The sequence below is a fragment of the Triturus cristatus genome, chromosome 3_2 (genome assembly GCF_964204655.1).
Source record: "Triturus cristatus chromosome 3_2, aTriCri1.1, whole genome shotgun sequence".
Classification (NCBI taxonomy): domain Eukaryota; kingdom Metazoa; phylum Chordata; class Amphibia; order Caudata; family Salamandridae; genus Triturus; species Triturus cristatus.
This window is the reverse complement of record NC_140584.1, coordinates 977,291,850-977,319,153: the sequence shown is the minus strand read 5'-3', so window position 1 is coordinate 977,319,153 and position 27,304 is coordinate 977,291,850. Positions and strand designations below refer to the sequence as shown.

Below are 27,304 nucleotides of genomic sequence, written 5' to 3'. Positions count from 1 at the left end.
CTGGGTTTTGTACCCACCAATCGGTTGGACAAATTTAAGATCCTCACTGAGATCACCGAATTCATACGAAAATTGAAATTGAAGGTTGTCTTTGAAAACAACCCATCCACCACTGAGGTGGTAAGACAAGATACGGGCCTCCGTAATAAATCTACTTTTGTTCCCCCTAATTCCACCCTACCGGTGGAGATGCTTGCATTCGAGAAAGCGGTGATGGGTGAAATCCAAGACATCACGACAGGATTTGGTAACACCTTTCACAATACATCAAGGGAGGAAAAGGTGGCTATACATGAATTATCAACTAACCAGGACATTACCATCAAACCTGCAGATAAAGGGGGAGCCATTGTTTTACAAACCACTGTCAACTATGACATTGAATGTAGAAAACTGCTGGATGACCGTAGAAACTATGGAATCCTTCAGGTAGATCCTACTGAGTCAATCAGGGTCAGGATTGTCACAATGGTAGAGGAGGCCTTAGCAAACGACTGGATCTCCAAGAAGGAGGCTGAATTTCTGGTTAATACCAATCCCAGGATCCCCTACCTCTACACCATACCTAAAATCCATAAGAACTTGGTCTCACCACCTGGTAGACCCATCGTCTCTGGTGTGAATTCCATTTTGGAACCTCTATCAAGGTTCGCGGATGCGTTCCTTCGACCATTGGTTCAAAGTACCAGCACCTACCTGCGTGATACCAAGAACGTCCTGCAAATTCTGCAGGACATCGACTTTGACCCCACCGAAAATCTGCTTATGGGATTAGACGTGGAGAGCCTATATACCAGTCTCCCACACGACGAAACACTGCTAATCATTGAGGAGGTTTTATTCTCTACTCCCTGGGAGTACCAGACACCTCGTAGTCTGGTGATGGAATGTGTTTCACTGGCTCTCACCCGTAATTTCTTTATGTATGCTGAAGATATATATGAACAACGCCACGGTACCAGCATGGGGAGTACCTTTGCTCCAAGTCTAGCAGGGCTGTATGTACACCATCTGGAAACTAACAGGATCCTACACACGATGAACCCATACCTCGCTCACATCAAAGTATGGAAAAGGTATATTGACGATGTCTTGGTCGTATGGGAAGGTGACGTCGAATCAACAGAGGCATTCATGCTATGGCTGAATCAACAGAATGCATTTCTGAAATTTACACATAGTGTATCGGCGGAAAACCTGGTGTTTTTGGACCTGAATATCTACCCTGAACAGGGGAAACTCAAAACCACCACACACTTTAAGGCAACAGCTAAGAACTGTTTACTTTTGTTTGACAGTTTCCACCCCCGTCACCTGAGGGAAAACTTACCGTACGGTCAGTTCCTCCGTCTCCGAAGAAACTGTACTGAACTTAGTGACTTCAAACAACAAGCATCTGAACTGCGTACCAAACTGATAAAACGCAATTATCCTGAGAAAATCGTTGACAAAGCCTTGAAAAGAGCAAGGAATAATAACAGAGAGGCTCTTTTGGAAGACAAAGTGGAAAACCAGATCGATGAGAGACCGATATGTGTAACAACTTACAATACACATTCTAACCAGATCACTAAGATAGTGAATAAACACTGGCGTCTACTCAATTCTTGCGGCTTGAACATAACGAAACCTATGTTCGCTCACAAGCGGGGACGCAACCTAAGAGACATGCTTGTTCACACAAGACCAAAGAACATATCTCGACCAAGACCTGTTGGTCTACTACCCCCAGTACAAGGGCATCATCCCTGTGGGAACTGCAGCACCTGTCACCTGACGAGAAAAAGTACACACATTACGTTCCGGAATGGCGATGAGTGGGACCAGAGAAGCTTCACGAATTGTAATAGTAAAAATGTTGTATATCTAATCACTTGTCCGTGCGGCCTTGAGTATGTGGGGATGACATCCAGACCAATTAAGGTACGTATTGGCGAACATCGCAGTAATGTCAGATGCGGTAGGAGCACTACCAAGATGTCTAATCACTATATTTCCAAAAGTCATTGTATAGACGATTTACAGTGGACAGTGATAGAACAATTGAGTAACGAACACAGCCTCCTAGAGAAGGAACAACGATGGGTGTTCCGTCTCAAAACACACATCCATGGATTAAATGAGGATATACCATGGAATCAGTTCCGAGTATAACTATCATCATACCTGACTGAATACTGTTCAGCTACCGGTTCTCCACCTGACGAAAATAATCCTTTCACGTTTTTTCTCCTTTTTTTCGGTCCCCCGTATCTGTCCTGAACCAGTGTAGTACCACTCTAGGACCATTGTGTGATTTCTTTGTCTTTTTTTCATGCCCTTGTCAATTACCCCTCCTGACCACAGCTGAGGCCCCCCTGCTGTAGCCTCCTTATTTATGTGGGCTTTGCATACCTCATGCATATATGTACCTCTTGGTTTAGCTATGTACCAGCTGGGTGTCTCTAATACGCAGGTTGGGGGCATTTCTCCTACCTGTTACATGCCTTTATTTATTTTATTCTTTTCATCCCGATGTTATTCAGGCAACCTATATGGACACCTAGGGATACTTTCTCGATATATGCATACCCCTTCCCAGTTTATTTATTTGTTTTTTTACATTTAAACCTCAAAATCAGGTGATGTTGACTGTCCATTCCACGCAGTTTGGAACATCTATCACCCTTCATTAATGGGTTTCGTCAGCGCTCCATCAGGCATCTGACACAGACAACTCTCTCCCTCTTGGGGTCCTTTGCGGTCTCACCACGGTGACCCGGCCGCTTCTAACTTCCGGTTCCGGGTCCCGTGTAGCAGCGCCTGCGGGTTTCCACTTACTTTGTGAGCAGGTTGCCTTCTATTGGTCCGTCAAACGGGGCGGAGTGGCACTTATTCCCTGATTGGTGGGGGTATTTAAACTACAATATCTCCAGTCTAAATTTATCGACGGAGCCGACCGGGGTGGTTATTTGAGCGGGACACTGATCCTAGGAGGCGTAAGTACGGCATAGCCGGCAGGTGGAAGATTTACCTTCAAAAAATGACGATTGGATTACAGTCTCCTCTCTCCCGCTATTTAGGTAGCCTATTTGGCACTCCAACCACTCGGTATATGAGCTCATGAGGAAATTGTTCTCTTTGCAGCAAGTATGTTTTTCTCTTTGCTTTGTTGAGCATGCAAACAACCACAATGACATTGTCGCCCTACAGGAACCTCGTTTCCTTTCTGAGTAGAGTGTGTGTTTTCTGTTGTTTTGTTATTGTATGTTTTTAATGTAGTATGTCACACCATATTTTTATCACAGATCACGTGATAGCGTTAGAGGACGATCATCGCTCACTTCCTTTTCAGATCACTGTTTTAAACACGACGGAATGAACGTCTATCCTTATAACAATAATGTCTTGTGTATCTCTCATTTCATACCATTCTCTCCATTTAGGTTACAAGGAGTATGTAAGACCCATTGGGGCGTTACCAACTCTTGGAGGCTATTTACCTCCTATTTGATTTTTTCACCCACTATTTTTCACCACATCACAGTGCGTCGTTGGAAGGGATCTTCTTAGGTCCTGACGAAGAAGCTTGGGGAAGCTTCGAAACATGTCGACACCAGGAGGTCAAGCTCATTGAGGCATACACCCTCCACCCCCACCTTTTTACCAATACCAGCTTAGATGGCAGAATAAAAAAAATTTTCCTAGTCCAGTGAGCCAGGTATTTTTTTAAAATCACTCTCCACTCACTCCTGACCCTTCCTTGCACACCCTTGCACTACACATAGTAGTCTCACCAAGAACAGTGCTCCCACGTATACGTTGGTCGTAGCACGCCCCGTCCCGTAGAGGGGCGGGAAGACCCCTATGATGAAGCATGACACCAAGGGCCCTTTTGGTGTGTGAGGGGTATTTTAACAACTGATGTGTATTCTCCACGACCGTGGGACACACATGGTATGAACGGGAGTCTCTTGATCTACTATACATGCGGGTGGATCCCTTTGTTTAAGTACGCATCACAAAAGGAGACAGGGGAAACATATGCCGCAGACCTTTAAAAAAACCTCAGCACAACTGGTAATTTAAATTAAGGCTGATCAGGCAATCTCACGAAGGCTGAAAGATAACCTTTAACAGTGCCCAAAGCAAGGCCTTTACTAAGAGAGGGATAGAATAAACAGGACATCGGCCAACTGGGCCTGGAAAGTTTCACCTGGTGTGCGCCGCAGAAAACCAGAAACTTATCCCATTGACAGGAATATACAGTCGTTTTCTAGGGACGCCGGGCTACCAAGATGACATCCACTACCTCTTCTGGAGGGAGATCATAGGCAGACAGCTGGTGCCACTCAATCTCCATGAATGAAGTTGAAAATGGTGAAGGCAGGGGTGAAGACCGTGACCTCTTTGCTGCGACAGCAGATCCTCCGGGTGTGGCAGCCTTATCAGAGGGCAGATGCTAAAGCCCAGACGTCCTGAATACTTATACTCAGTGTGCCTGGGCGGGGGCCACTAAGATGACTTGGGTCCAATAGGTCCAGATGATCTCATTAACTCGGGGCAAGAGTGGTATCAGCAGGAAGGCGTACAGGAGTCCAGAGTTGCACTCGAGGTAGAGTGCTGACATTGCCAGGTTCTTGGTGGTGGCGAAAATACCTAGTAGAGGTTCTCCCCATTCGCAGAACAGACCTTGCGCCACCCCTGGGTGCAACTGCCACTCGTGATCTGCTAGGCATCGGCAGCTGAGTCCGTCCGCTTTGGCGTTCAATAAATCCACCAGGTCGTTCTCCACCAGGAAGATTCCTTGGCGGTCCAGCTATTTCTAGAGGTGCAAGGTCTCTTTGAACAGGGTCCGGGAACCCACCCCGCTCTGTTTGTTCCAGATTCACATTGTGGTGGTGTTTACCAAAAGTACCTGTACCAGCCAGCCATTGGACAGAAGGAAGGCTCAGCGTCAAGCGGATGGCCCTCAACTCCTGAAGTTAATATGGAGCTGGGACTCCCCCAGAGAGCAGAGGCCTCAGATCTCCACCTCTCTTAGGCCGTCCCCTATCCCAGAAGTGATGCATCTGTCACCACTGTCAGCTCTGGGTGGGGAAGGGATCTAGAACTGCCACTGACCCAACTGCGGTGCAGCAACCATCACTCCAGATCTTTCACAGTCTCCTCCAAAATCTGGACGTGGTCCAAGAGGTCTCCATGATTTGGGCCAACTGGAACTTCAGATGCCACTCCAGAGTCCGCATATACCACCTAGCATGCTGGACCAGCAGGATGCAGGAGTCCATCTGTGCCAGCAGCCTCAGTCTACATCACTGAGATCCTGGCTTGAGACTGAAGGTTGGGATCATAGCCTGAATGTCCTGGACTCCCTGTCTTGGGGAAAAGGCACAAAACTGAATGGTGTCCAGAATGGCTTAGATGAAGGGGAGTATCTGAGAAAGAGTCAGGTGTGACTGCACGTTTATAGTAAACCCCAAAGATGACAGGAAGTTCGCCGTAGGGAAGTGGCTGACCACTGCCTGGGGTAAGTCCACCTTTAACAACCAGTCGCTGAGGTACGGGAAGATTGGAACATTTGAATGAGTGCTGCCACCACCATCACCTTTGTGATCCCCCAATTTGCACTGGTGAGACCAGGAAACTGAAAATACTCCTTTCACACCATATACCACAGCTAGCACCGATGGACCAACAGGACAAGGAGATGGAAATAGGTGTCCTATCCACCATCCAGTGTCCAGGGTTGAGGGCAGAAGACCTGGGCCATACTGAGCATTTTGAAATTCTCCTTCCGTATGAAGGCATTGAGAACGCAGATTTAGATTGGGCCAAAGACTTCTGCCCTTCTTGGCTATCAGAAAGTAACTGGAATATCAACCACACCCTACTTCTGGCACTGGCACCCTCTCAACAGCCCCTATGGCTAAAAGGGCTTGAGTTTCCTGACTCGATAGATGGTCCTCTGTCAGTCACTGGGTGTACGGTGGAAGGTGCATCAGGAAAGAAAGGAACGGTAGGGCATAACCTTTGCAGACAATCACCAGTACCCACCTGTTCTACGTGATCGCTTGCCAAATCAAATAGAATTAGTGAATTATGCCTTCCACCAGAGGGCTGTGACTCTGTAAGGGAGCACTTAAGAGGTTTGGCACCTGGGGGCTGTGGACTGAGCGGCATGCTGCCTTTGGCCGCGGGGTAGTGGGCATTGCAACCTCTCCAACAAAACTGCTAGGATCCCTGCTGGGGTGGGACAGGCCGGTGGGTAGGGGATGCCTCGGACAAAAAAAAAAAAAAAAAAAAAAATCGGGAAAGGAATGATAGAATTGTTGTGGCTAGCGAGGCTGGGGAGAGAGGCCCATAGAAGGAGCGGTAGCCCTACTTACCTAAAAATGTTCAAGTGCAGAGTCACCCTTCTCCCTGAACAGGCAAATCCCATCGAAGGGCATGTCCATCAGGGAGTACTGGACGTCGCCACTAGAACCCACTGCATTGTAGCCATGTATGGCAAAGAATAGCAATGCTGATGCCTATGGAATCAGTGGTGTCAAAACCATAAAAAAATAGAACGTGGCCACATCACGACCATCTTGAATCAATTGGAAAAAGGACAGGATGAAGGTCTTTTAGCACACCAGGAAGGACTTGCACCACTGAGCCCCAAAGAGCGTATGTTTTGATCAATTGCAGAGGCAAGCAGGTTCATCAGAAAAGGTGCTTTCCAAATGTCTCCATTTGTTTTGATTCCCTGTCAGGAAGAGTGAAAGGAAAATTATGGATGTTGGTCCAGCTGGTGGAGGCCTACATAGCAAGGCTCTCCAGTGAAAGGTCCCGCAAAAAAAAGGCCGGGTCACCTAGAGCAGGACGATGGCACCTGGCAATCTGTCTGGTTACCAGAGGGGCATTGCAAGTCTTGGCGAAGTCCAGAGGAAGGTATCTGTTAGGACTTTGCGTGGTTATGGTTGGGCAGGAGGGGGGGTGGGTTAGGAGCAAGGATGGCTGAACCCGGCGCGGAGGACAGAAGAAGGTCAGATGGTCTAGCTGGTGCTGGCGGTAGTCTAGGGAGAAGGCCTCTCTGCTCCATGGGGCCCAGAGGGAGTCGGTAGCGATCAGAAGAGATGGAGCATGGCTGAGGGAAACTCTTCAATCAGGCGAGGTGTGACTGACAAAGTCCCAGAAACTCTTGTTGTGTCAGAACCAGCTGCAGAATTGGCTCCAAAGTCGGCCAACTTTGAAAGCGAGACGGTTAATGCCACCCATGCACTTCATCAGGGGAGTGAGAATGGGACTAAGGAGCTGAACGCTACATCAACTTATTGTGCTTACAGGTAGATTTGTGAGTGTGGCGAAGACCAGCTGCCAGAGCGGCTCCATCAATGGGAATGGGATTACGATCGAGCTTTGGCCTTGGAGTGGCCCTGACGCTGAATCTTTTTATGTTTGCCGACAAAGTTTTGCCTTGTGTTCCCTGATGGCCTTTGGGTTCACTGAGGAGCAGTCTCTGCAGGTCTGGGAGTCATGGCCCAACCACAGGCAAACCTGGTGGTTACCTGTCACAGACATCTGCTTGCAACAGTACTTGCAGGGTTTTACACCTGTCGTCCTAGGGGAAGACATCCTTAGCACACTGAAAAATGCTGGAGGAAATTAGCAATTGGAAAGTCAGAGAGGCGGGAAGCTCCATAACTGTGTCTGGTAGCACAGAAAGAAAGAAACTTGACGTCAGTGCACGGAAGTGCGCCTACATAGACCCCGTGCTTTTCTTCTGGAATGGAACGTAGTCAGCGCTGAGACACTTGGTACCACCTTCAGGAGCGCAGAGTTGCTATGGAAAAGTTTCCAGACCTAGTCCGACGCCCGAGAAAAATTCAAAAGATGAGGAATCTGCAGCTACAAGTCTATCAGACAGGAACATAAAATAACAGGAATTTTTACCGGATGCAGTGTTGTCAGCAATCATAGTATTACATAATTAAGGAAGGAGAACATGGAATGGTTTTGAATATGGAATCTCGTCAAGGTTGAACAGTCACTAGATATTCAGTTCATTTTTAAAGTGACATAGAAGGGGTTGGGCTTGATTGCAAAAAAGAGTTTTTGTACTATTAAAGTCCGAGCCCCATAGCCAGACATTTCTGATATTTTTAGTTTGTGATAAGTAGTTTGATTTTTCACTGCGTATGGTTTCATGGACAAATCATACCAGTTTGTATACACTTCTGGCCTTGACATGGAGCCATTTGACAGCAATCAAGTTTGAAAACTAGGAGACTTGCTGTATTGAGGGCTGAATTTAGTGGGGCCCGATGAACATTATGGATGGCTGGACAGTAGTAAATTGCTGTAGTCAACTGTCTCCTTAAAACATGTTAGATTAGTTTATAGCCAACTACATGTGCCCAGGGACTGTAAATTAAATGCTACTAATGGGACTGCAAAAATAACAGATGATGGACCGAATGCTGAACATATCATTCATTCACTCCTAGTCACAGATCCGGGTTTAATCCATCATTTTTAGCTCATCTCGGTTTGGACTTAGCCATATGCAAATCAGTCTTGTCCCTGCTACCGATGGGAACAGTACAGCACTAACTGCCAGGTCAGGGCCTCCCTGGAACAGAAACAGGCATCCTGGGAACGGTTTTGGGGTATCATCCCTCATCAAACTGGATCACAGCAAGCGCGGATAAAGTAACATCAAGGAACCCCAACAACCTAAGAAACAAAACACGACACCCCCAACTGGTTCACAGCAGAACTGAAAACCCAGAAACGCAACTGCAGACAGAAAGAAAGAAGATGGCCTGTCAGCAAGACCCTCGAGGACAGACAACGATTCAAAGACGCCCTCAACCAATATCAGCACCTCCTGAGAAACACAAAGAAGACTTCCCTATCCACCCGCATCAGTGACAGCTCCAGTAGCATGATCAAGGAGTTCACCAACCCCTTTGCTACTGAAAACATCACACCCTCACAAGCCCAATCGACACCCTTGCAGACTTTTTCCACATCAAATTCAACACCATCTACCAAGACTTCGCACCCCAACCCCTAGCCATGGACATTAACCTCTTCACGCCAGCAGATACCCACCCACATCAGCTCACCTCGTGGAATGTCCTCAAAGAGCAGGAACAGCATCCATCATGAGTTCCATCCACTTCGGAGCCCCAGTAGACCCCTGCCTCCACCACACTTTCAACCTCGGCAATCAACATAGTACTCATCAAGGTCCTTAGCTCCACAATCCCCTCCACCCACTTCCCCCAGAAATTGAAACATGAGGACGTGAAGCCACGGCTGCAGAAACCATCCGCGAACCTAGGAGAACCCAAAAACTACCGACCCATCTCCCTGCTCCTCTTCCCAGCGAAGGTCATCGAGAAAGCTATCAACATCCAGCTCACTAGACATCTGGAGAACCATCTGGAGAACCAAAGCCTTCTGGACACCTGCCAATCCGGCTTTCGAGCAAACCACACCACAGAGACAGCTCTAGTTGCAGCCACGGAAGACATTAGAATGCTGATAGACTGCAGAGAAACTACCACCCTCATCCTCCTTGACCTCTCAGCAGCCTTTGACACCGTATTCCACCACAAACTGAGTAACAGACTCCACCAAATCGGAATCCAACAGCCCTCAAGTGGATCACAGGAATAACACAGAAGATTTCCCCCCCGCCCATCCCTACTCCTGCCTCCCTAAGAGTATCACCTGCAGTGTACCTCAAGGTTCATCCCTCAGCCTGACCCTCTTCAACGTGTACATGACATCCCTGGCCAGCATCGTCAGGAGCCACGGACTCATCTCCTACGTCGACGACACCCAATTCATCCTCTCCCTGATTAACGATTCAAACACCATCAAGTTCCAAAGATGCTTGAAAGATGTGGCCTTCTGGATGACCAACAAATGTCACACACTCAACACAGACAAAACAGAAGTTCTCATCTTCGGAAAAGGAAAAAACAACCTCTGGAACAATGAATGGTGGGCATCTGAGTTGGGGCCAAACCTCAAAACCCACCGAACGCACCCGTAACCTCAGCAACATCCTTGACAGCCAGCTTGCCATGAAGAAGCAGGTCAGCACCGTCTCCTCCACTTGCTTTCTTACCCTTCGTATGCTCAAGAAGGTCTTTAGATGGCTCCCAACAAACACCAGGAGTACCGTCACGCGAGCTTCCGTCACCAGCAGATTAACCTACGGCAACTCCATTTACATAGGAATCACCGCCCAACTAATGAGGACACTCCAGGCCATCCAGCTAGAATCATCCTCGACCTCCCCAGACAGACGCACATCACCCACCACCTCTGGAAACTCCAACGGCTATCAGTTGCGAAGAGATGCCAGTTTAGGCTGCACACCCACACTTAAAAGGCACTACACAATGAAGGACTGGCCTACAGCAGAGGCTGCTCATTCTCCCACCTGGCGGTCAAGACGTGGAACACCGTCCCTCTGGACTTCAGAGCCTCACCTTCGCTCCAGCAGGTAGGAAGAACCTCAAGACCTGGTTGTTCAACCAATAGCAACAGGCAAGTGCTATCCAGCCGTATGATCCCACGGTGCCTCGAGACCCTCAAGGGTGAAGCAGCGGCACATTACAAATGCTGATCGAATTATTGATCAGCCAGGCTAGCCTGAATCCATGACATAGCGAGCACGGGATCCACGTCTGTACATACCATTCCCACTTAGAGTGGCAAAAGCAACAGAAAAAGGACAGAATACTGAACAAATCAAACAGTCACTTCCAGCCATAGATCTGGGTTTAATCCATTGGTGTTTTTGCTCACTACGCCAACCCAGTTTGGATATCGCCATATGCAAATCAGTCTTGTCCCTGCTCCCCATGGGAACAGTTCAGCCCAAACTGCCAGGCCAGGTCCTCCTTGGACCTGAAACAGGAATCCTGGGTCCATTTTCCGGGTGTCACCCATCAGCCAGGTTAGCAGTGGGTGTGAAGCACTGATTGTGCCACCCACTTCACCACTTTAAACAAGTCTCAGGTATGGCATTGCTGCCTGTGTGTAGTTTTAAACTCATTTTGATTTGGCAGAATAATTATTTTGCAAGGATCAAATCTTTCTTTTTAATACATATTAGCCACCCCTAGGTTAGGCCCTGGACAACTCAGAGGGTAGGGCACAGTGTATTAAAAAAGTTGGACATGAACTTTTACATGTCCTAGTAATGAAAAACTCTTAAATTTGTTTTTCACTACTGCAAAGCCTAACTCTTCCATAGGATAACATAGGAGTTAACTTACTACATTTTATAAGTGTGATTACCAAATGAGAACAATTGATCAGTTCATGTTTGGTGTCTCTGGAATTGTAAATGCTAACTTATGGTTACAATTTTAAAAATGCCACTTTTAGCAGGCAGACATTTTCCTGCCTTAGCCATTTGGTGCCTGCAGCCCATCTCTGGGTCACATGACTAGATGTAGTTGACAGTTGAGTTTTGTGTATTCCTCCTAAACAGCCACACACAATGAGGAGCTCAGGAATGACTGGATGGAGCATCACTGTCCGGATGGGAGGGAGGAGCTGGACACAACCTTAGTTACACTTGAATAGGCTGTGTCTTGCCTCCACACAAAGGGCTGCATACACCCACAGTTAGTCCCGAGCCAGGGCCAGGAAGGCAGGGCACTTCAAAGGCATGCCTCTAGAAGCTTCTCCCCACTTCAAAGGCACAACTGTATATAAATCCGGGACCTCAGACACCAACTCTCCAGTACACTTCTGGACCTGTGAATACTCTGCCAGGAAGGAGGACTGCTGTGCTGCTGAAAGGACTGCAACTCAGCAGAGCATCAGCTCTTCAGATCAGCAGCCCATCACTGATGGCCTGCTGCCTACTGCCCTCTTTCCTAGGTGAGACGGATTACACCTGCATTTCTTGAACTCAGAGTGACTCCAAGGGATAGCTGGCTTACCTGCTGATCTGAAGCCCCATTATAAACAGACTTCCAAAAACATTGCACCTGGACTCTGCCATCAGTGAATCTACCCTGCCAAGTGGTGCCAACCCAGTCCTGGACCCTTGGAAGTGGGCTTTAGGTGCTCTACCAGCCCCTGTGGATCCAGCATAACCGACGCGTCTCCTCTGCTGCACGGTGCAAACCCAAGCAGAACCGACGCAGAGCAGCTGCTGTATGGAATGGACCCGTCACAAGACTCTAATCACTTCCACAGTCTCATCGGAACCGCCACTATGCAACACATCCTCCGCGGAAGGCCCTTGCATCCCTCGTCGATGGCAGCCTCAACAACAATGCTGGACTCCGCATTGCAGCTCCTCAGGTCCGACCTATCACCCCCAAAGCGCGCTACATCCTTGACGCTGGACTTTGCATTGCAAGCCCCGTCGGCGAGCCCCTCAATGGTAAGGCAGGCCCTTGCATTGCAGCCTCACACCATCTTAGAACTGACGAATCGCTTCGGCTGCGCAACAAATCTTCGACGCGGATCCTCGCAACACTCCGAGAACCAGGATTTAAGATACTTTCTTCAGGAAGCCTAAGTGGGTCCCTATAGCTGGCCTGCACCCCATTGTGGTTGGCCTGAACTTGTGACTTTGCCCCGGATTGGCACAATCAGATATCTACAGTTAGCGCTTTGTGCTTTTGGACGCTATTTTCACTGAAATCTTTCAACCGGCATACCACTTGGTCTACTGATTGGAAAGTAGGCGTTTTGGTCTTTTTTTATTTATTAAAGAAAGTTCTATTTTTCTAACTTGGTGTGGGATCCTTTTTGCAATGGCGTTTTCCACTCTACTTCTGTTTGAAGTGTTGCACACAGGTTAGTTTAGGGCAGGCTTGTACCTCATCCTAACAAGAATTGTGGTTTCTGCTTGACTAGGGCTCACACCCCAGTCAATTTCTTATATTAACCCTTGAATGAACTAGTGATTGCACTACCGTCTTGAAGTACTCAATAGGTAACAAAGACTTTATTCCCTGGAGGACTTGGATTTAGTGATCAGTTGGCTTTGCTAAGGAGGTGATGTGTGAAAAAAAATTCAGATTCTTATCCAATCCAAAGACCAATGATTTGGCATTCCTACTGATAGGAACACAATGGCTGTGCCTGAAGTACCCTCCAACTCTAGTTGGCTTTTTACATTTATGACCAATATCAAAATGCAACAGGATGGTATAGGCCTCACTACTTATCCTGGGGCTGCCACAAAGAAATCTGTAAAGAGACTTTATTGACACCATACCCGATTGTTTCACAATCTTGATTGAGAAATACTAAGGATTCAAATTAAATATATAAATATATGCAGAAATAGTCTCTCGCCTGAAAAGCATCACAGTTTCAAAGAAGGCAGACAAAGTATTTACACACTTCTGGGTTCATTAAACTAATTAGGTTTAGGGCCTAGTTACGGCCAACTAATCAACAGGAAAGCAAGAAATAACAGTGGATCTTTAGATAGGGAACTCTCACTTTGTAACTTGGTAAACAATGCTTTGAATATTTTCCACAGACTCCAAACATTAACCCCAATGTGTAAAAAATCTAGACCTGCAAGCTCATGATAAAATTTTGATTGGCTGGAAAGAAGGCAAGTTTGGCCATAAATATCTTAATGGCTCCTAGACCTAGAGAAGGACTGCCAAGTCAATCAATCAAAGACATTTATATCGCGCACTACTCACCCGGAGGGTCTCAAGGCGCTGGGGGGGGGGGGGTTCCGCTACTGCTGGAACAGCCAGGTCTTGAGCTGCCTCCTGAAGGCGAGGTGGTCTTGGGTCAGGCGGAGGTGGGTCGAGAGGGAGTTCCAGGTCTTGGCGGCCAGGTGGGAGAAGGACCTTCCTCCTGTTGTGGCTCTTCGGATGCGGGGGACGGCGGCGAGGGCGTGGCTGGTTGATCGGAGCTGGCGTGTGGGAGCGTAGAAGTTGAGGCGGCTGTTGAGGTAACTCGGGCCTTGGTTGTGAAGGGCTTTGTGTGCGTGGGTGAGGAGGCGGAAGGTGATTCTCTTGTTGACCGGGAGCCAGTGCAGGTCTCTCAGGTGTCCGGAGATGTGGCTGTGTCGGGGGAGGTCGAGGATGAGTCTCGCTGAGGCGTTCTGGATTCGCTGGAGTCTCTTCTGGAGCTTGGCGGTTGTTCCGGCGTAGAGGGCGTTGCCGTAGTCCAGGCGGCTGGTGACGAGGGCCTGGGTGACCGTCTTCCTGGTCTCGGTGGGGATCCACCGGAAGATCTTACGTAGCATGCGCAGGATGTTGAAACAAGACGAGGAGACGGCGTTGACTTGTCTGGTCATGGAGAGGAAGGTGTCCAGGACGAAGCCCAGGTTGCGTGCGTGGTCTGTCGGTTTGGGTGCGGTGCCCAGGGCGGGGGGCCACCAGGAGTCGTCCCAGGCGGAGGGTGAGGAGCCCAGGATGAGGACTTCCGTCTTGTTTGAGTTCAGTTTCAGGCGGCTGGTCATCATCCACTCGGCTGTGTCTTTCAACCCTTCGTGTAGGTTGGCTCTGGCGGTGGCAGGGTCGTTGGTGAGGGAGAGGATCAGCTGGGTGTCGTCGGCGTAAGAGATGATGTTGAGGTTGTGTTGGCGTGCGACGGCTGGAAGGGGGCTCATGTAGACATTGAAGAGGGTGGGGCTGAGCGAGGAGCCCTGAGGAGCGCCGCAGATGACTTCGGTGGCTTCTGACCTGAACGGGGGTAGGCGGACTCTGTGTCCTTCCAGCGAGGAAGGAGATGATCCACTCCAGTGCCTTCTCCTGGATTCCAATGTTGCTGAGGCGCTGCACTAGGGTGCGGTGGCAAACAGTGTTGAACGCCGCGGAGAGGTCTAGGAGGATGAGGGCCGCTGTTTCTCCGTTGTCGAGCAGGGCTCGGATGTCATCGGTGGCAGCGATGAGGGCAGTCTCGGTGCTGTGGTTGGCCCTGAAGCCCGACTGTGAGGGGTCGAGGGAACCATTAGTTTCGAGGAAGGCGGCCAGTTGCTTGTTGACTGTCTTCTCGATGACTTTGGCTGGAAACGGGAGGAGCGAGATGGGGCGGTAGTTTTTGAGTTCGGTGGGGTCCGCTGTTGATTTCTTTAGTAGAGAGCTGAGTTCGGCGTGCTTCCAGCTCTCAGGGAAGGTGGCGGTGTCGAAGGAGGTGTTGATGATGTCCCGCAGGTGGGGTGCGATGACGGCGTCGGCCTTGTTGAAGACGTGGTGAGGGCAGGGGTCGGTCGGAGATCCGGAGTGGATGGAGTTCATCGTGCGGATGGTGTCTTCGGTGCTGATTGGGATCCAGGCGCTGAGGGTGGTGGTGGGGGGCGTTGGTGCGGTCGTGGCGATCGCTGGTTGTGTGCTGAAGCTGTTGTGTATGTCCGCGATCTTGTTGTGGAAGTAGGAGGCGAGGGAGTTGCAGAGGTCTTGTGATGGTGTGATGTCATTGTTTCCGGCGTTGGGGTTGGAGAGCTCTTTCACGATGTTGAAGAGTTCCTTGCTGTTGTGTGCGTTGTTGTCCAGCCGCTCCTTGAATGCTGTTTTCTTGGTGGCGTGGATCAGTTGATGGTGCTTTCGGGTGGCGAGCTTGAGGGTGGTCATGTTGTCTGGTGTTGGGTCTCTTCTCCATGCTTTCTCGAGGGCTCGGCAGTTCTTCTTGGAGCTCTTGAGTTAGTCGGTGAACCATGGGGCCTTCTTGCTGCCGGGTCTGCTGGGCGGGGTCCTCAGAGGGGCGAGGTCGTCTGCGCAGTTAGTCCCAATTAGTTTATTCATTAATAGACAGCACCCATGGCAACTAAAAGAAAGAATACACATGGATCAAGCTGTAGTAGAGGCCTGTGTGTGGTGTCACATGCCATACCAAGGATAACTAAATCTCTGTAGTCTGGTTACAAGAACTGTGCTAGAAATCTGGGAAAAAATTGCAAACAGTTTCCAATCTTCCCTAACTCCTATTAATAGTAATCAATACTTCATCCCAGTAAAAGAGCCATTAAAAGGTGGGTGAAGGTAGAATTTAGGCAGTTTTATTCCAGGCAGGGATTCATCTAATTGTTTGAGGTACAACTACAGGGCGTTCATTTGATGGCACCAAGAACAGTTAACATATGTGCAGATCCACCACCTGAGTGGTTTTCGCATTCCCCCCCCCAAACAAAGCTGCATCCACTAGGCAGCGGACAGGCTCTGAGAAATTTGCCATCTTAAACCTGCTCTTCAAGGAGAAGTTATCTAGATTATATGACCTCCGTGTTTTTAGAGGAGGTGGGTAGTGCTGGCTGTATCAAGATACATGGGGGGGAGAGATGGGCTGGAAAATTTAGTCTATAGAATGGAAAACTGTTTGGTCCTACTTGCCTCAAGAGTAAAGGTGTATAAAATGCAAAGTCCTATAAAGCTATGTTTCACAGATGCTACTCCACAACTACTCCAAAACTAATAACATTTCCTGGTGTCTGTTGCAGATGCATGGTGGGGGTCAGGGAGCTGGGACACATTTAGTGGCTATGTTCTTCATCAAGACCTTCTGGAAAGAGGCACTTGAACACATCAAACATATCATGGGTTACTCAATTACTGACAAGCTAATGGTAGTAATTCTAGCCCTGAGACATCACAATGAGGGCACTTATCCAGCATAATTGACTTTTTTTGCTTAATTGATTGGATGCTGGAAAAAATAAATATTAATAGCTACTTTTTGGAAAAGGTAGTAATTTGCACAGTTTTTAATAGGAGCTAGAAACTGTGGCAAACCCTTACACCACAATGAACAAGACAAAATGTTTCAGAGAGAGTGGCAGCCAGAGGTGACCTATCTTTCAGGAATGGACTGCGTGGCTCTATGTCCACTGCATCTCAGAGCGCTTCAACTTCTCTCATGAGCCACGGATGAAGTTTGATGCAGAGATCAACACAGAAACTAACTGAAGAAAACAAGGATTTTGCCATTCAGCAAGTGAGTGGTGACATCCCTTTCAGAGCATTGGGAGAGATAAAGTGGATTATTGCTAATTTAGTGTCTGGAGGTTTTGTGATCTGTTTACTGCTAATTCCATCACATCCAACGCAATATTTAAAACAAACAAAAAGAAAGCAAGAGTGGGTGTACTGTAACCTTAACACAGAAATTGCATGGCATAAAAAAACCTGATATTATTCAGAGGAAGATTCTAGTTAGCAGTTGTTGGAAACCCCATCACAGCAAATTTTAATTTCCAATGAAATTGGTCAAGAAGCAAGGGAAAGTCTTTGAACAAACGCAGACACAAAATACATCAAACAAATGTAATTGGAAATCTGCTTAACCTTTGATGCCTCCAGATCTTTTATTCTTTCTTCAGCGCTGCTTAGTTTTTCTTTCAAAGTCACAATCTCCCTTTCCAATGGCATTACAACAGAACGAAGCTTTTCAGCATCTTCCTGGGCCTAGTCAAAGAAAAAATAAATATTTAACACACAATGTTGTTTATGTTAGCCTATGAAAGTCTCTATATGAGTAAACATTCAAAATGGTCCAGCAGCAACAAATATGCTTTAATTACCTTTACTTCTGGATGAGAAGCTCAACAGTAGCAAACATAAAAACTAAATTGCACAGTAAATTAGGTAACAAAGCTACAAAGGCCATATACCTGCAGCAATCTTTTTAACATAGACAGTACAGAGTCTTATTTTTTGCTTGATTAAGTAGCAATGTTCTAGGAAAGTTATTGTTTTAGGTTCAATGGGTGCCCTTTCCAGAATAATAGTAGCTTCTCAGGAGAGATAAGTCATCACACTAGAGCTAAATGCCAGCCAACAGGCAGCATATGGCGCACTAAGCAGGGTGCTGCTAGTAACACAATTGCCCCTTTTGCTGTACAGTGCTGTGTACTCCTGACCCAGTGATGAACAGTAAATAGTATCTAGCAAGGCTGCACAGTGCTGGAATGCTGAGAATGAGAAAAAAAAAAAACACTAAACATTTTTTCAAAAAACACAGACTGCTCATCACTATTTGGCCTCCCATCCATGGATTAAGTGCAGAGTGAAAGCACTGTAACCGAAGAGGCACAGAGACTTGGAAACTGTGACAACCGTCAAGGATTAGATTTCATACACATAAGTGTAGTTTATCTGTTCTGACCCACTGAACATGCAACTTGGATGTTGCAATCACACTTGGGCATACATTGCATTCCTGATCGAAATGTAAAAAGTCCAGGAAGAAATCTACTTGAGTTATTCAGAGTACTTAATGTGCTTTATAGTGAGGCATCTTGTACACACCACTGCTAGAGTTTCCTGGCTTAGGACCGATAGCTCTTCGGCAGCAGACAGAAGATCCCAAGAGTAAGTGATTCCTGTTTTGAAAACCGACCAGACAGGAGAAGGTACCAGACCAATCTCTCTCCTGCCATACCCAGTAAAAATCCAGGAGAGGGCAGTTAGCAAATCTTTGTCCTTATATCTAGAAGAAAACCATCTGCTAGATAAGGACCAATTTGGGTTCTGACCAGGTCATGGAACTGAAACAGCCCTAGTGACTGTACTGGACAACCTGAGAATGCGAGCAGACAATGGCAATCCATCTCTACTAGTGTTACTAGACATGTCGGCCGCATTCGACACGGTGAATCACATAATACTGCTGAAAAGACTAGAGAATATAGGAGTGAAAGGACTGGCACTGAAGTGGCTGCAATCATATTTGACGGACAGATAACAGGTAGTGACCATTTTACCGTTCACATCTACAAAGACCCCGGTGCGCCATAGGGCTCTGCAATAAGCCCCATTCTATTCAACATCTATTTGAACCCTTTGATCCCTATTATCAAATCCTATGGAATTGATCTAGTCAACTAAGCGGACGACACACAATTGGTGTTTTCCCTGGAAGGAAATCAAGCAGTATCCATAGATACATTTCAGGAATGCATGCATCAGACCTCCAATTGGCTTAGGACAAACTCCCTACAATTTAATTTAGGAAAAACGGAGGTTGTGTACTGCTCCACAACCAAAATGACGCGGCCTCTGCCGTTAGAATTCAGACTCACCCCTATGGACAAACCACTGGTTCCAGTAAGAACAGTACATAACCTGGGGGTTCTAATGGATGCTAACCTTCAAACGGAGTCACAAGTCAATAAAACCGTTAGTATTTGCTTCTCCTTGTTAAGAGCGCTACGCCAGATTCTCCCACTACTGCCTAGTGCCACCAGACCTTTAGAAGTGAGGAGTATAATTTTAAGTTAACTGGACTACTGCAACTCTCTGTACTTGGGAGCACCACAATCAGTATTACAGAAGCTGCAGAGAATCCAGTCCATAGCAGCCAAACTGGCGTTAAACAGGCAGCGCAGGTCTTCAACGCCGACAGCTCTAAAGGACCTCCATTGGTTATCCATCAAGGAGAGAATTCAATTCAAATCTCTCTGCATTATGTTCAGAGCAGTACGTGGTCTGGGCCCACTGCACATGCAGGAGAAAATCACCTGGTATAATCCTGGGAGAAATCTTCGTTCTTCCCGTGCAAGTCTGGTAACCACCACTAAATTTAAGAAGACCAGGATGGGTGGCAGAGCATTTGGTGTAGCAGCCTCACAACTCTGGAATGATCTGCCCCCGAATATTAGACCAATTAATACTCTGCTTCCATTCAGAAAAAGCTTAAAGGCATGGTTCTTCTCTAGGGATGAGTAAAATTAGCTCTTTAAATCAGCGAATAGGCTATCTGTTTTGCCTGGTGCCATCTTGGTAAGTCGCAGCGCCAGGATACCCGTAGGGTGACAGTTTTTGCGCTATACAAGTCTATGATACAATACAATACAATACATCTTGTACACACCACTGCTAGAGTGGTATTTACAAGATTCCTGGCTTAGGACCCAATCGCTCTTCGGCAGCAGACAGAAGATCCCAAGAGCAAGTGATTCCCGTTCTGAAAATCGACCAGAAAGGAAAAAGGTACCAGCCAAGAACCACTGATCGGGAATGGAGCTACGATGGATGATTGCTCTAACAATAATAAAAGAAAGTAGTGCCTCAATGCTGATGCTTTTGTAAAACTCTTTGAAGCCTTTTTGAACAGCAGCCTTCCAACCAGGAAGGACTGCAGGGCAGTGTGATAATGAGTAAAGAACCAAATACTAGGCCAGTCACATCAATGGAGGATAAATATAATAACTGAAACCAGCGGAAGTGATACTTCCAAAGGAAACGAGGTGGAACCAGAATACCCACAGTGGGAGAGCTTTACGTTATGATGTGGGGAGGTAAAGTAAGGGCTGGAGTGAAAAAACACCCATTGGTCTGAGGGCCTGACCAGATTATAATGATCCAGGCTATGTTTAACCTTGTAGGACCTCAAACACCCAAGATCCTCTGAGTGGGTTAAAAAGTGGGAAGTTACATGCAGGTTTGCCTGTGTATACCTCCCAATAGAAAGGTCAAAAACCACCAAGGGCCAAGAACCCAAGAATCTCCACAGAAGGAAAGTAACCCTCACACAAGAGATCGACCCTTTAACGGTAACTTTTATGGGGAAATTTGGCAAGGACTAAAATAAGGGGTAGACTGATCCTGGAGAACATGCCGATATAGCAGGAGCAAACACACAAAAAGTGGTTGGAGGAAAGCTTGCAATAAGTCTAACCATTGATAATCGTTTGAGGTAGCATGGCAATATATGGTTCTTTTGTCCACTATCCACCTCAGTTTGGACCCAGTCACTTGCAAATCAGTATTGGGGTTGCTCTAGTAGAAACAGTCCAGCCCAAGATGCCAGGCCCTACCCTCCCTGAACCAGATCACAAGCAACCCAAGACTGGTTTAACCTTGATTCTGTTCTACTGGCACTGTGAGCACAAGATGCATATCTGGGCATCACTTTTTGCGTCTCTGCTATGGCAGGAACCCGAACTAAGATTCTGAAGATTGCCGAAACAGCAACATGCTAAAACTCCTAGATGGGAAGTCCAACCCCACAGGGTTTTTTGTATGCTGAAAAACAGCAATTACCCTATTTCAACACACTCTATTGTTAGTTGGGGAGATAGTTTTATCAGAAGTAGAACCAATAGACTAATGGAGGGTAGTCCGCAACCCTTTTGTAAAAGTGATGAGGATGTACATGCATTTATAGACAGACAAGGTTATTGATTTGGCAGGATGAGGTAGTGGATATCTGTCCAGATGCAGCTGAGTGCACCTTTCAATGACTCTAGCAATCTCAGCGAGATGGAAGCCATTGGAAAGATGAACAAGTTACTTGCCTTAGACAATGTTCTTTGCGGTGGATACTCTAACTGCAGATTCCTCAATTTCCGAAATACATATTAATAGCAACAGTTCCTGTGCACCAGTGGGTGGTGCCATATGGCACTGATGCAACCTCACTCCACCTCCGAAAGGGAAGGCGTGGAACAGTATGTAAGCATCACCCTAGCAGGATTACATCAGTTTACCTTTGAACTCCCCTGCATCTTCAGACCCTGCTCACTCATTACAAACTGAAAGAAGGTCAGTGTGGGAAATATATCTTAGGACTAAGTCCACTTTAGAACACAGAAAAAAAAAGTTGATGAGTAATCGGAAGTTAGGTACGAGTATTCGCCACTATGAGTGTTAGTGAAGGTAATTAACTTCTTCTATTTGATACTTCTAACCACAGATTGCTCTCCTCTTGAACAGACACCAAAGCAATAACTCCCAAAAGGCAGAGGGTCTGAGGAGTGAACTTACACTAGGAAATCCAGGCCTGGCAGTAGAAATTGCCCTGCCTGTGGATTTGATTGTATAGAAGGTGATGATTGCCATGGACCACAAGGGAGCTACATGGCACATGTCTAACTTCAGAATACCTCTTATCAAGGCCATTGTGGTTGCCTTGGCACTAGTCATGGCCCTCCAGAGGTTGCTTTTTGGGCTAGGCATATAAAGTCTTTGTGCACAGGGTGGTCCATGTGAACAAGGATTAATTCTGGCCGCCTTTCATTTCTTCTCATCAGCAAATATATAAAAAGCTTGTCATCAACACACACAACACACAAGCTAAAAGCTCATTTTGGTTACAGACGATGAAGCCTCTTCTCCTCAGTGGGATAAGGCGGAGAGGAAAAGGCAGGGAGAGCAATGAACTCTCCCACATAAAAAGAAGATACCTCTTTCAGAAAAAAAAGTATGAGCTCACAACACCAACTTACACCTGGGAAAAAGTGGTAAACAGAGGTCATACTTACAACTACCTGCAGCTCCCTCACAAGGCCTGCAGAAGTAATAGTCTTGATGGTTAATAATCTCAGAGAACAAATGGGCATAGGCTCGAAAGTTGTGCATTTTAAGAACATAAGGACCAAATTGAAGTCCAAGTAAGGCATGATGAAGGGTGAAGGGTAAAGGGTAAAGGGGTGGGGGATGTATGCAAGATACTTCAAAAATGCATTGCAACTTGAGACCTGAATAAAGGTTAATCAGGTAAACGTAGAAAGGTTGAAAGGGCAAGCAAATAACCTTAAACAAGTGCCCACTGTGGAGCCTTGTTGGGCCAGAGTGTACAAATAACAAAAGATCTGAAGAAGGTCAACTGGACAGTTGACCTTCAGCGGCAAAGTGAGCAAGGGACCCACGTCTGGGAATACCCTGCCAACTCAGGAAGACCAAAGCAAGCACAAGGAGATGATGGATGCAGCCCTGAAATTTTCCAGACACTAACCCCCAGTCACAGATCTGGGTTGAATCCATCATTGTTCTTTGGCTCACTTTGCCACCCCAGAGCCAACTGAATGGTGCAAAGCTCCATGTAATTTTTTTTTTTTTGCCACAACCAAATTTTATTGGGTTTTCAAAACATCTTTAGCTTACATAAATCGAATTCACGGTATACAATACGCATAAATTAAATACATTTGCCCTCTGGTATAATTAGCCAAGGTCCCCTGTAACTAAACTCCACCCCCCCCCTTGAGTTGCTATTGAGTTAAAGTAAGTGAATCGCTGGGTGCCTCTGGGTCTCTATTGGTCGTGTCTTGTTTCAGAGCGGTGAGGTGCCGATTATACCTGGCCCGCCTGTTCGCCTCCTCTCCTCTCCTGGTCCTGTGCTGCCGGTTGCAGGCAGTCTGCCCTGCTGGATCCCTGCCTGTCAGCTGCTAATTCGCCTACAAGGCATTCCCATGCACCCGCCCAGTCTATTTTACCTATTCCCCGTCTGGCTTCTCTGAGTAGGAGTCTACCTTCCGCCCTGTCCATTTTTCCAATTCCTTTTTCCATGGCTATCCCTGGTTCCCTTGGAGTTTTCCAGTTCGTCGCCATCACCCGCTTGGCCAGAGCATAAGCCAAGTCCTGGAATATCCCAGTCGTCTTGTTTTTGGCTGTGTGTGGGGACCATCCCAACAAGTAGTGGTCTGGGTTTGTGGTAGCTCCTGGTCAATGAGGTCACCTATTTTGTTTCTTAGCTCCTCCCAGAACGCTTTGTGGGCTTCCCTCTTTCCCCATCTCGGGCATGCTGCAGATTCCACTCCAAAGTATCGCCTAATGCGGGATGTGGTGAGATATGCTCTGTGGAGTATGTAAAAAGTTTATTAATTTGAACTGCGCATTCCTAGATGCCTTCGGGGTCCGTTCCAGTATCATATCCCAGTCTTTCTCCGGAATCAGTTTCCCCTGGTCCTCCTCCCACTGCAGTCGCTCCAGCGGTCTTTGCTGGTCTTGCTTGATCACCTTGTAGAGACAGGAGACATTTTTAACCATTCCTGCAGACATTGCTACATATCCGCATCCAGCCTGCGCCCGAGGCTCTGCACTGCCAGTGGCCCAGTGCTTCAAAATCCTCCTAGTGAGGGCTCTATGCCGCAAAAACTGACCCCCCACCAGCAAATCGTATGTCACTTGCAACTCTTCAAAAGGGAGCATTTCTTTGTCTCGATATAGGTCCTTCCCATATCACTTTGAGGCCTGCCTCTTAACAGTCCTCTAGCCCCGTCCAGTGTACCCCCTGCAGTAGGCAACGTAGCATTGTTGTGGGCAAGTCCAGAGTGTAAGGGATTCTGGCGCCCACTCGCCTAAGATATCTGGCCCAGCAGCGCACCACTACCCTTGTTTCCGCCGTGTCTGCTGATGGGTTCCTTCGCACCTGCAGTAGTATCTTTGCAAGGGTTGGGGCGTCTGGCACTGTCGGGTGCTGTTCCCTGTCTGGGTTTCGTTCGGCTGCTAACCATTGAATCAACCAGTACAGCTGGGCTACTATGTAATATCCTTCAAGGTCAGGGACCTCTAGGCCTCCCTAAGCCGAGGTGCGCTGCAACGTGGCCAGCGCTACCCTCCTGCGTCTCGTCCCCCAGATAAAGGACACTATCATTGAATCGAGGTCTTTGAATGTTGCTCGCGGTATCCATACCGGGAGAGCACCAAAATACAGAAGTCTCCGGAGTCCCACCATTTACAGGACTGCCACTGTTCCAGCCACAGAGAGCGGCAATGTCGCCCAGAACTCCATAGAGGGCCGTATTGAGTGCATCGCCCTGCCTACGTTGCCCTCTAACATTTCGGCTGAGCCATGGTATATTTTGACTCCAAGATATGGCAGGCAGTCAGGTTCCCACTGTACGTTCCCGAACTCAGGCAGCGGGGGGCTATTAGCCACCATAGGGTAAAGTTTGGATTTCTGCCAGTTGACCTGAAGGCCAGATCGCCCACCAAACTGGGCCTGCATGTCCTGCGCCCCTCTCAGCTCTGTGGTTGTCTTGTTGAGAAACAGGAGGTTGTCTGCGTACAAGGCTACACAGTGCTTCACTTATCCTGTCCACAGGCCACTGTAGTCCTGCCTGCTCCTCGCTCTACATGGCAAGGGTTCCATAGTGAGGGCAAACAGAAGCGGGGAGAGGGGGCATACCTGCCTCATGCCTCTTTCCATCCACTGCCTAGGCAAAATAGTTTCCTGGTACCCACTCGGGCAGTAGGGGTTGCATAGTGTAGTCTTACCAATGCAAGAAAGCCTCCTCCCAGTCCCAGCTTAGACAAGACCTTGTAGAGGTAGGGCGACTCGAGGCTATCAAAGGCCTTCTCGATATCCATTACGAACACCGCCACCTCCTGCCTGTCATACTTTTTGGAGTCCATAGCAGTCAGGAGTCGACTTAGGTTTATGGCGGTGTTCCGCCCTGGGATAAACCCTGCATGGACCAGTGTCGACATGTGGGGCAATAGGCGCATCGCTAAGATCTTAATTAATATTTTATAATCTATGTTCAGCATGTGTTAGAAGGCGACCTCAGAGGAGCCCGGAGGGGGACCTGACTATCCTGAGACCAACCCTCGAGGTATCGCAGCCGGGCACTGGCGGGAGACTCCTAAGGGGAGGAATCTCGTATCTAGGATCGTACACTCGGCACCACACGACAAAGAGACACCACACCGGGAGTTCTTAAGAACAACTCTTTATCAGATCGGAGTTGTAGGATCTTAATGATAAGCAAGGCAAATATATACAAGTGGAGCGCGGGCTCACAGAGTCTTGGAGGGGGGTAGGAGGTAGCGGGACAGTCTTTGGGGATATGGATCAAATGCAGGGGCGTACCCGGCGCACAGCTCACAATCCTCGAGCTGGGGGATACGCTTGTCGTCGACGGGGTCCGGCGGGACCAAGAGAGTCTGTGGGAGCCGCGAGTCACTCAGCAGGGCTCAAGCACAAGTCGAAGGTCTTACGATCTTTTCGGGGAGCCGCGAGTCACTCAGCAGGGCTCAAGCACAGGTTCGGATGTCTTACGATCTTCAAGGAGCCACGAGTCACTCAGCAGGGCTCAAGTACAAGTTCGGAGGTCTTACGATCTTCAGGGAGCCGCGAGTCACTCAGCAGGGCTCAGGTGTTTCCAAAGGCGAATCTGCCGGACAGTCCCAGAGCACCCCTTGTTATAGGACGACTCCTCTTTGATGTCCGGAGTCTGTGCAGGCAGGGGTCTTGTCACCTGGGGGTCGCTTGTCGGGGTTTCCTGCCATTGTCTTTTGATCCTTTCAGGGCCGGGTCGGGAGGAGTCCCAGACACCCAGCAGGCGTGGAGCCAGCCCTCGGGGAGGCCGGCGGGCCGATCGACACCCACCTTCCCAGGGGAGCTCAGAGGTGCGATGGAAACTGCTCCTCCCTCTCTCATCCCAATGGGAGCGCGATGTCCCCCAGCCGGAGTGGCGCCTCTAGGCCAGGGTCGCGCTGGGGCCGGGCGGCCGTCATGGTGCATGAAGTGGGCACGCGGGCCCGGTGTGGCCGAAAGGAGGAAGGCCACGGACGGGGAAGTCCGGGTCGGGTGTGTGTGTGTTCTGGTGGGAAGGATCGGCTAGGCCGTGGGTTCGGGGGCTGCGTGAGGTGCATGGGTCAGGTTATGTGGTGCGGGGACAGGGATGGCTATGCTACGAGGCCGGGTCTAACACGCGTCCCCCCCAGCTGAAAGCCGGAGAGAACTACCCATTCTCTTGGGGGTTCTCTTCGCTGAGGCGGAAGAACCGGGAGAGGCCATCGGCGTTGGCGTGGTCAGTACCAGGGCGATGTTCCACGGTGAAATCCATCCCCTGGAGGGAGATTGACCACCGCAGTAGCTTGGGGTTTTCTCCTCGCATCTGCATGAGCCATCGCAAGGGGCGGTGGTCGGTTTGGACCTTGAAATGGGTGCCGAACAGATAAGGGCGTAACTTCTTGAGGACCCAGACTACGGCGAACGCCTCGCGCTCGATGGTGCTCCATCTCTGTTCTCTGGACAACAGCCTTCGGCTGAGGAACGTCTAGGCCTTGGTCATTCACCTGGGACAGGACGGCCCCAATTCCATGCTCGGAGGCGTCTGTTTGTACCACAAACTCCTTGGAGTAGTCAGGAGCCTGAAGGACGGGGGCTGTGCACATAGGCGTTCGATGCCCTAAAAACGGCCCTTGGCAGGCAGGGGTCCACTGCACTTTCTTGGGCTGTTTCTTGGACGTGAGTCCCGTGAGGGGACCGACTAGGCTGCCGTACCCCCCGATTACTCTCCGGTAGTAGCCCGTGAGGCCCAGAAAGGCTCGGACCTCCGTTTGGGTAGTGGGGGGTTCCCAGGCTAGGATGGCGTCGATTTTGGGCTGTAGAGGGGCGACCTGGCCGCTTCCGACCTGGTGCCCCAGGTAGGTTACCGAACCTTGCCCAATCTGGCACTTGCTGGCTTTCACGGTGAGGCCTGCCTGGCGCAGGGCGGTTAGCACCCTCCGGAGGTGCTGGAGGTGCTCACTCCATTCGGAACTAAAAACTGCGATATCGTCTAGATAGGCAGCGCTGAATTTTTCCAGCCCGGCCAGGACTCTATTTACCAGTTGCTGGAAGGTGGCCGGGGCATTTTTCATCCCGAAGGGCA

General features: G+C 48.5%; 1 protein-coding gene across 1 annotated transcript in view; it reads right to left on the bottom strand.

The window, feature by feature from the left end:
* The window catches only part of RABEP1 (rabaptin, RAB GTPase binding effector protein 1), a 989,154-nt gene that overhangs the window by 652,051 nt on the left and 309,799 nt on the right, over window positions 1-27,304 (bottom strand). The window contains exon 5 of the mRNA XM_085649558.1: window positions 17,265-17,384. Within this exon, the coding sequence (XP_085505684.1) occupies window positions 17,265-17,384 (120 nt within the window). The remainder of the gene's footprint in view (window positions 1-17,264; window positions 17,385-27,304) is intronic.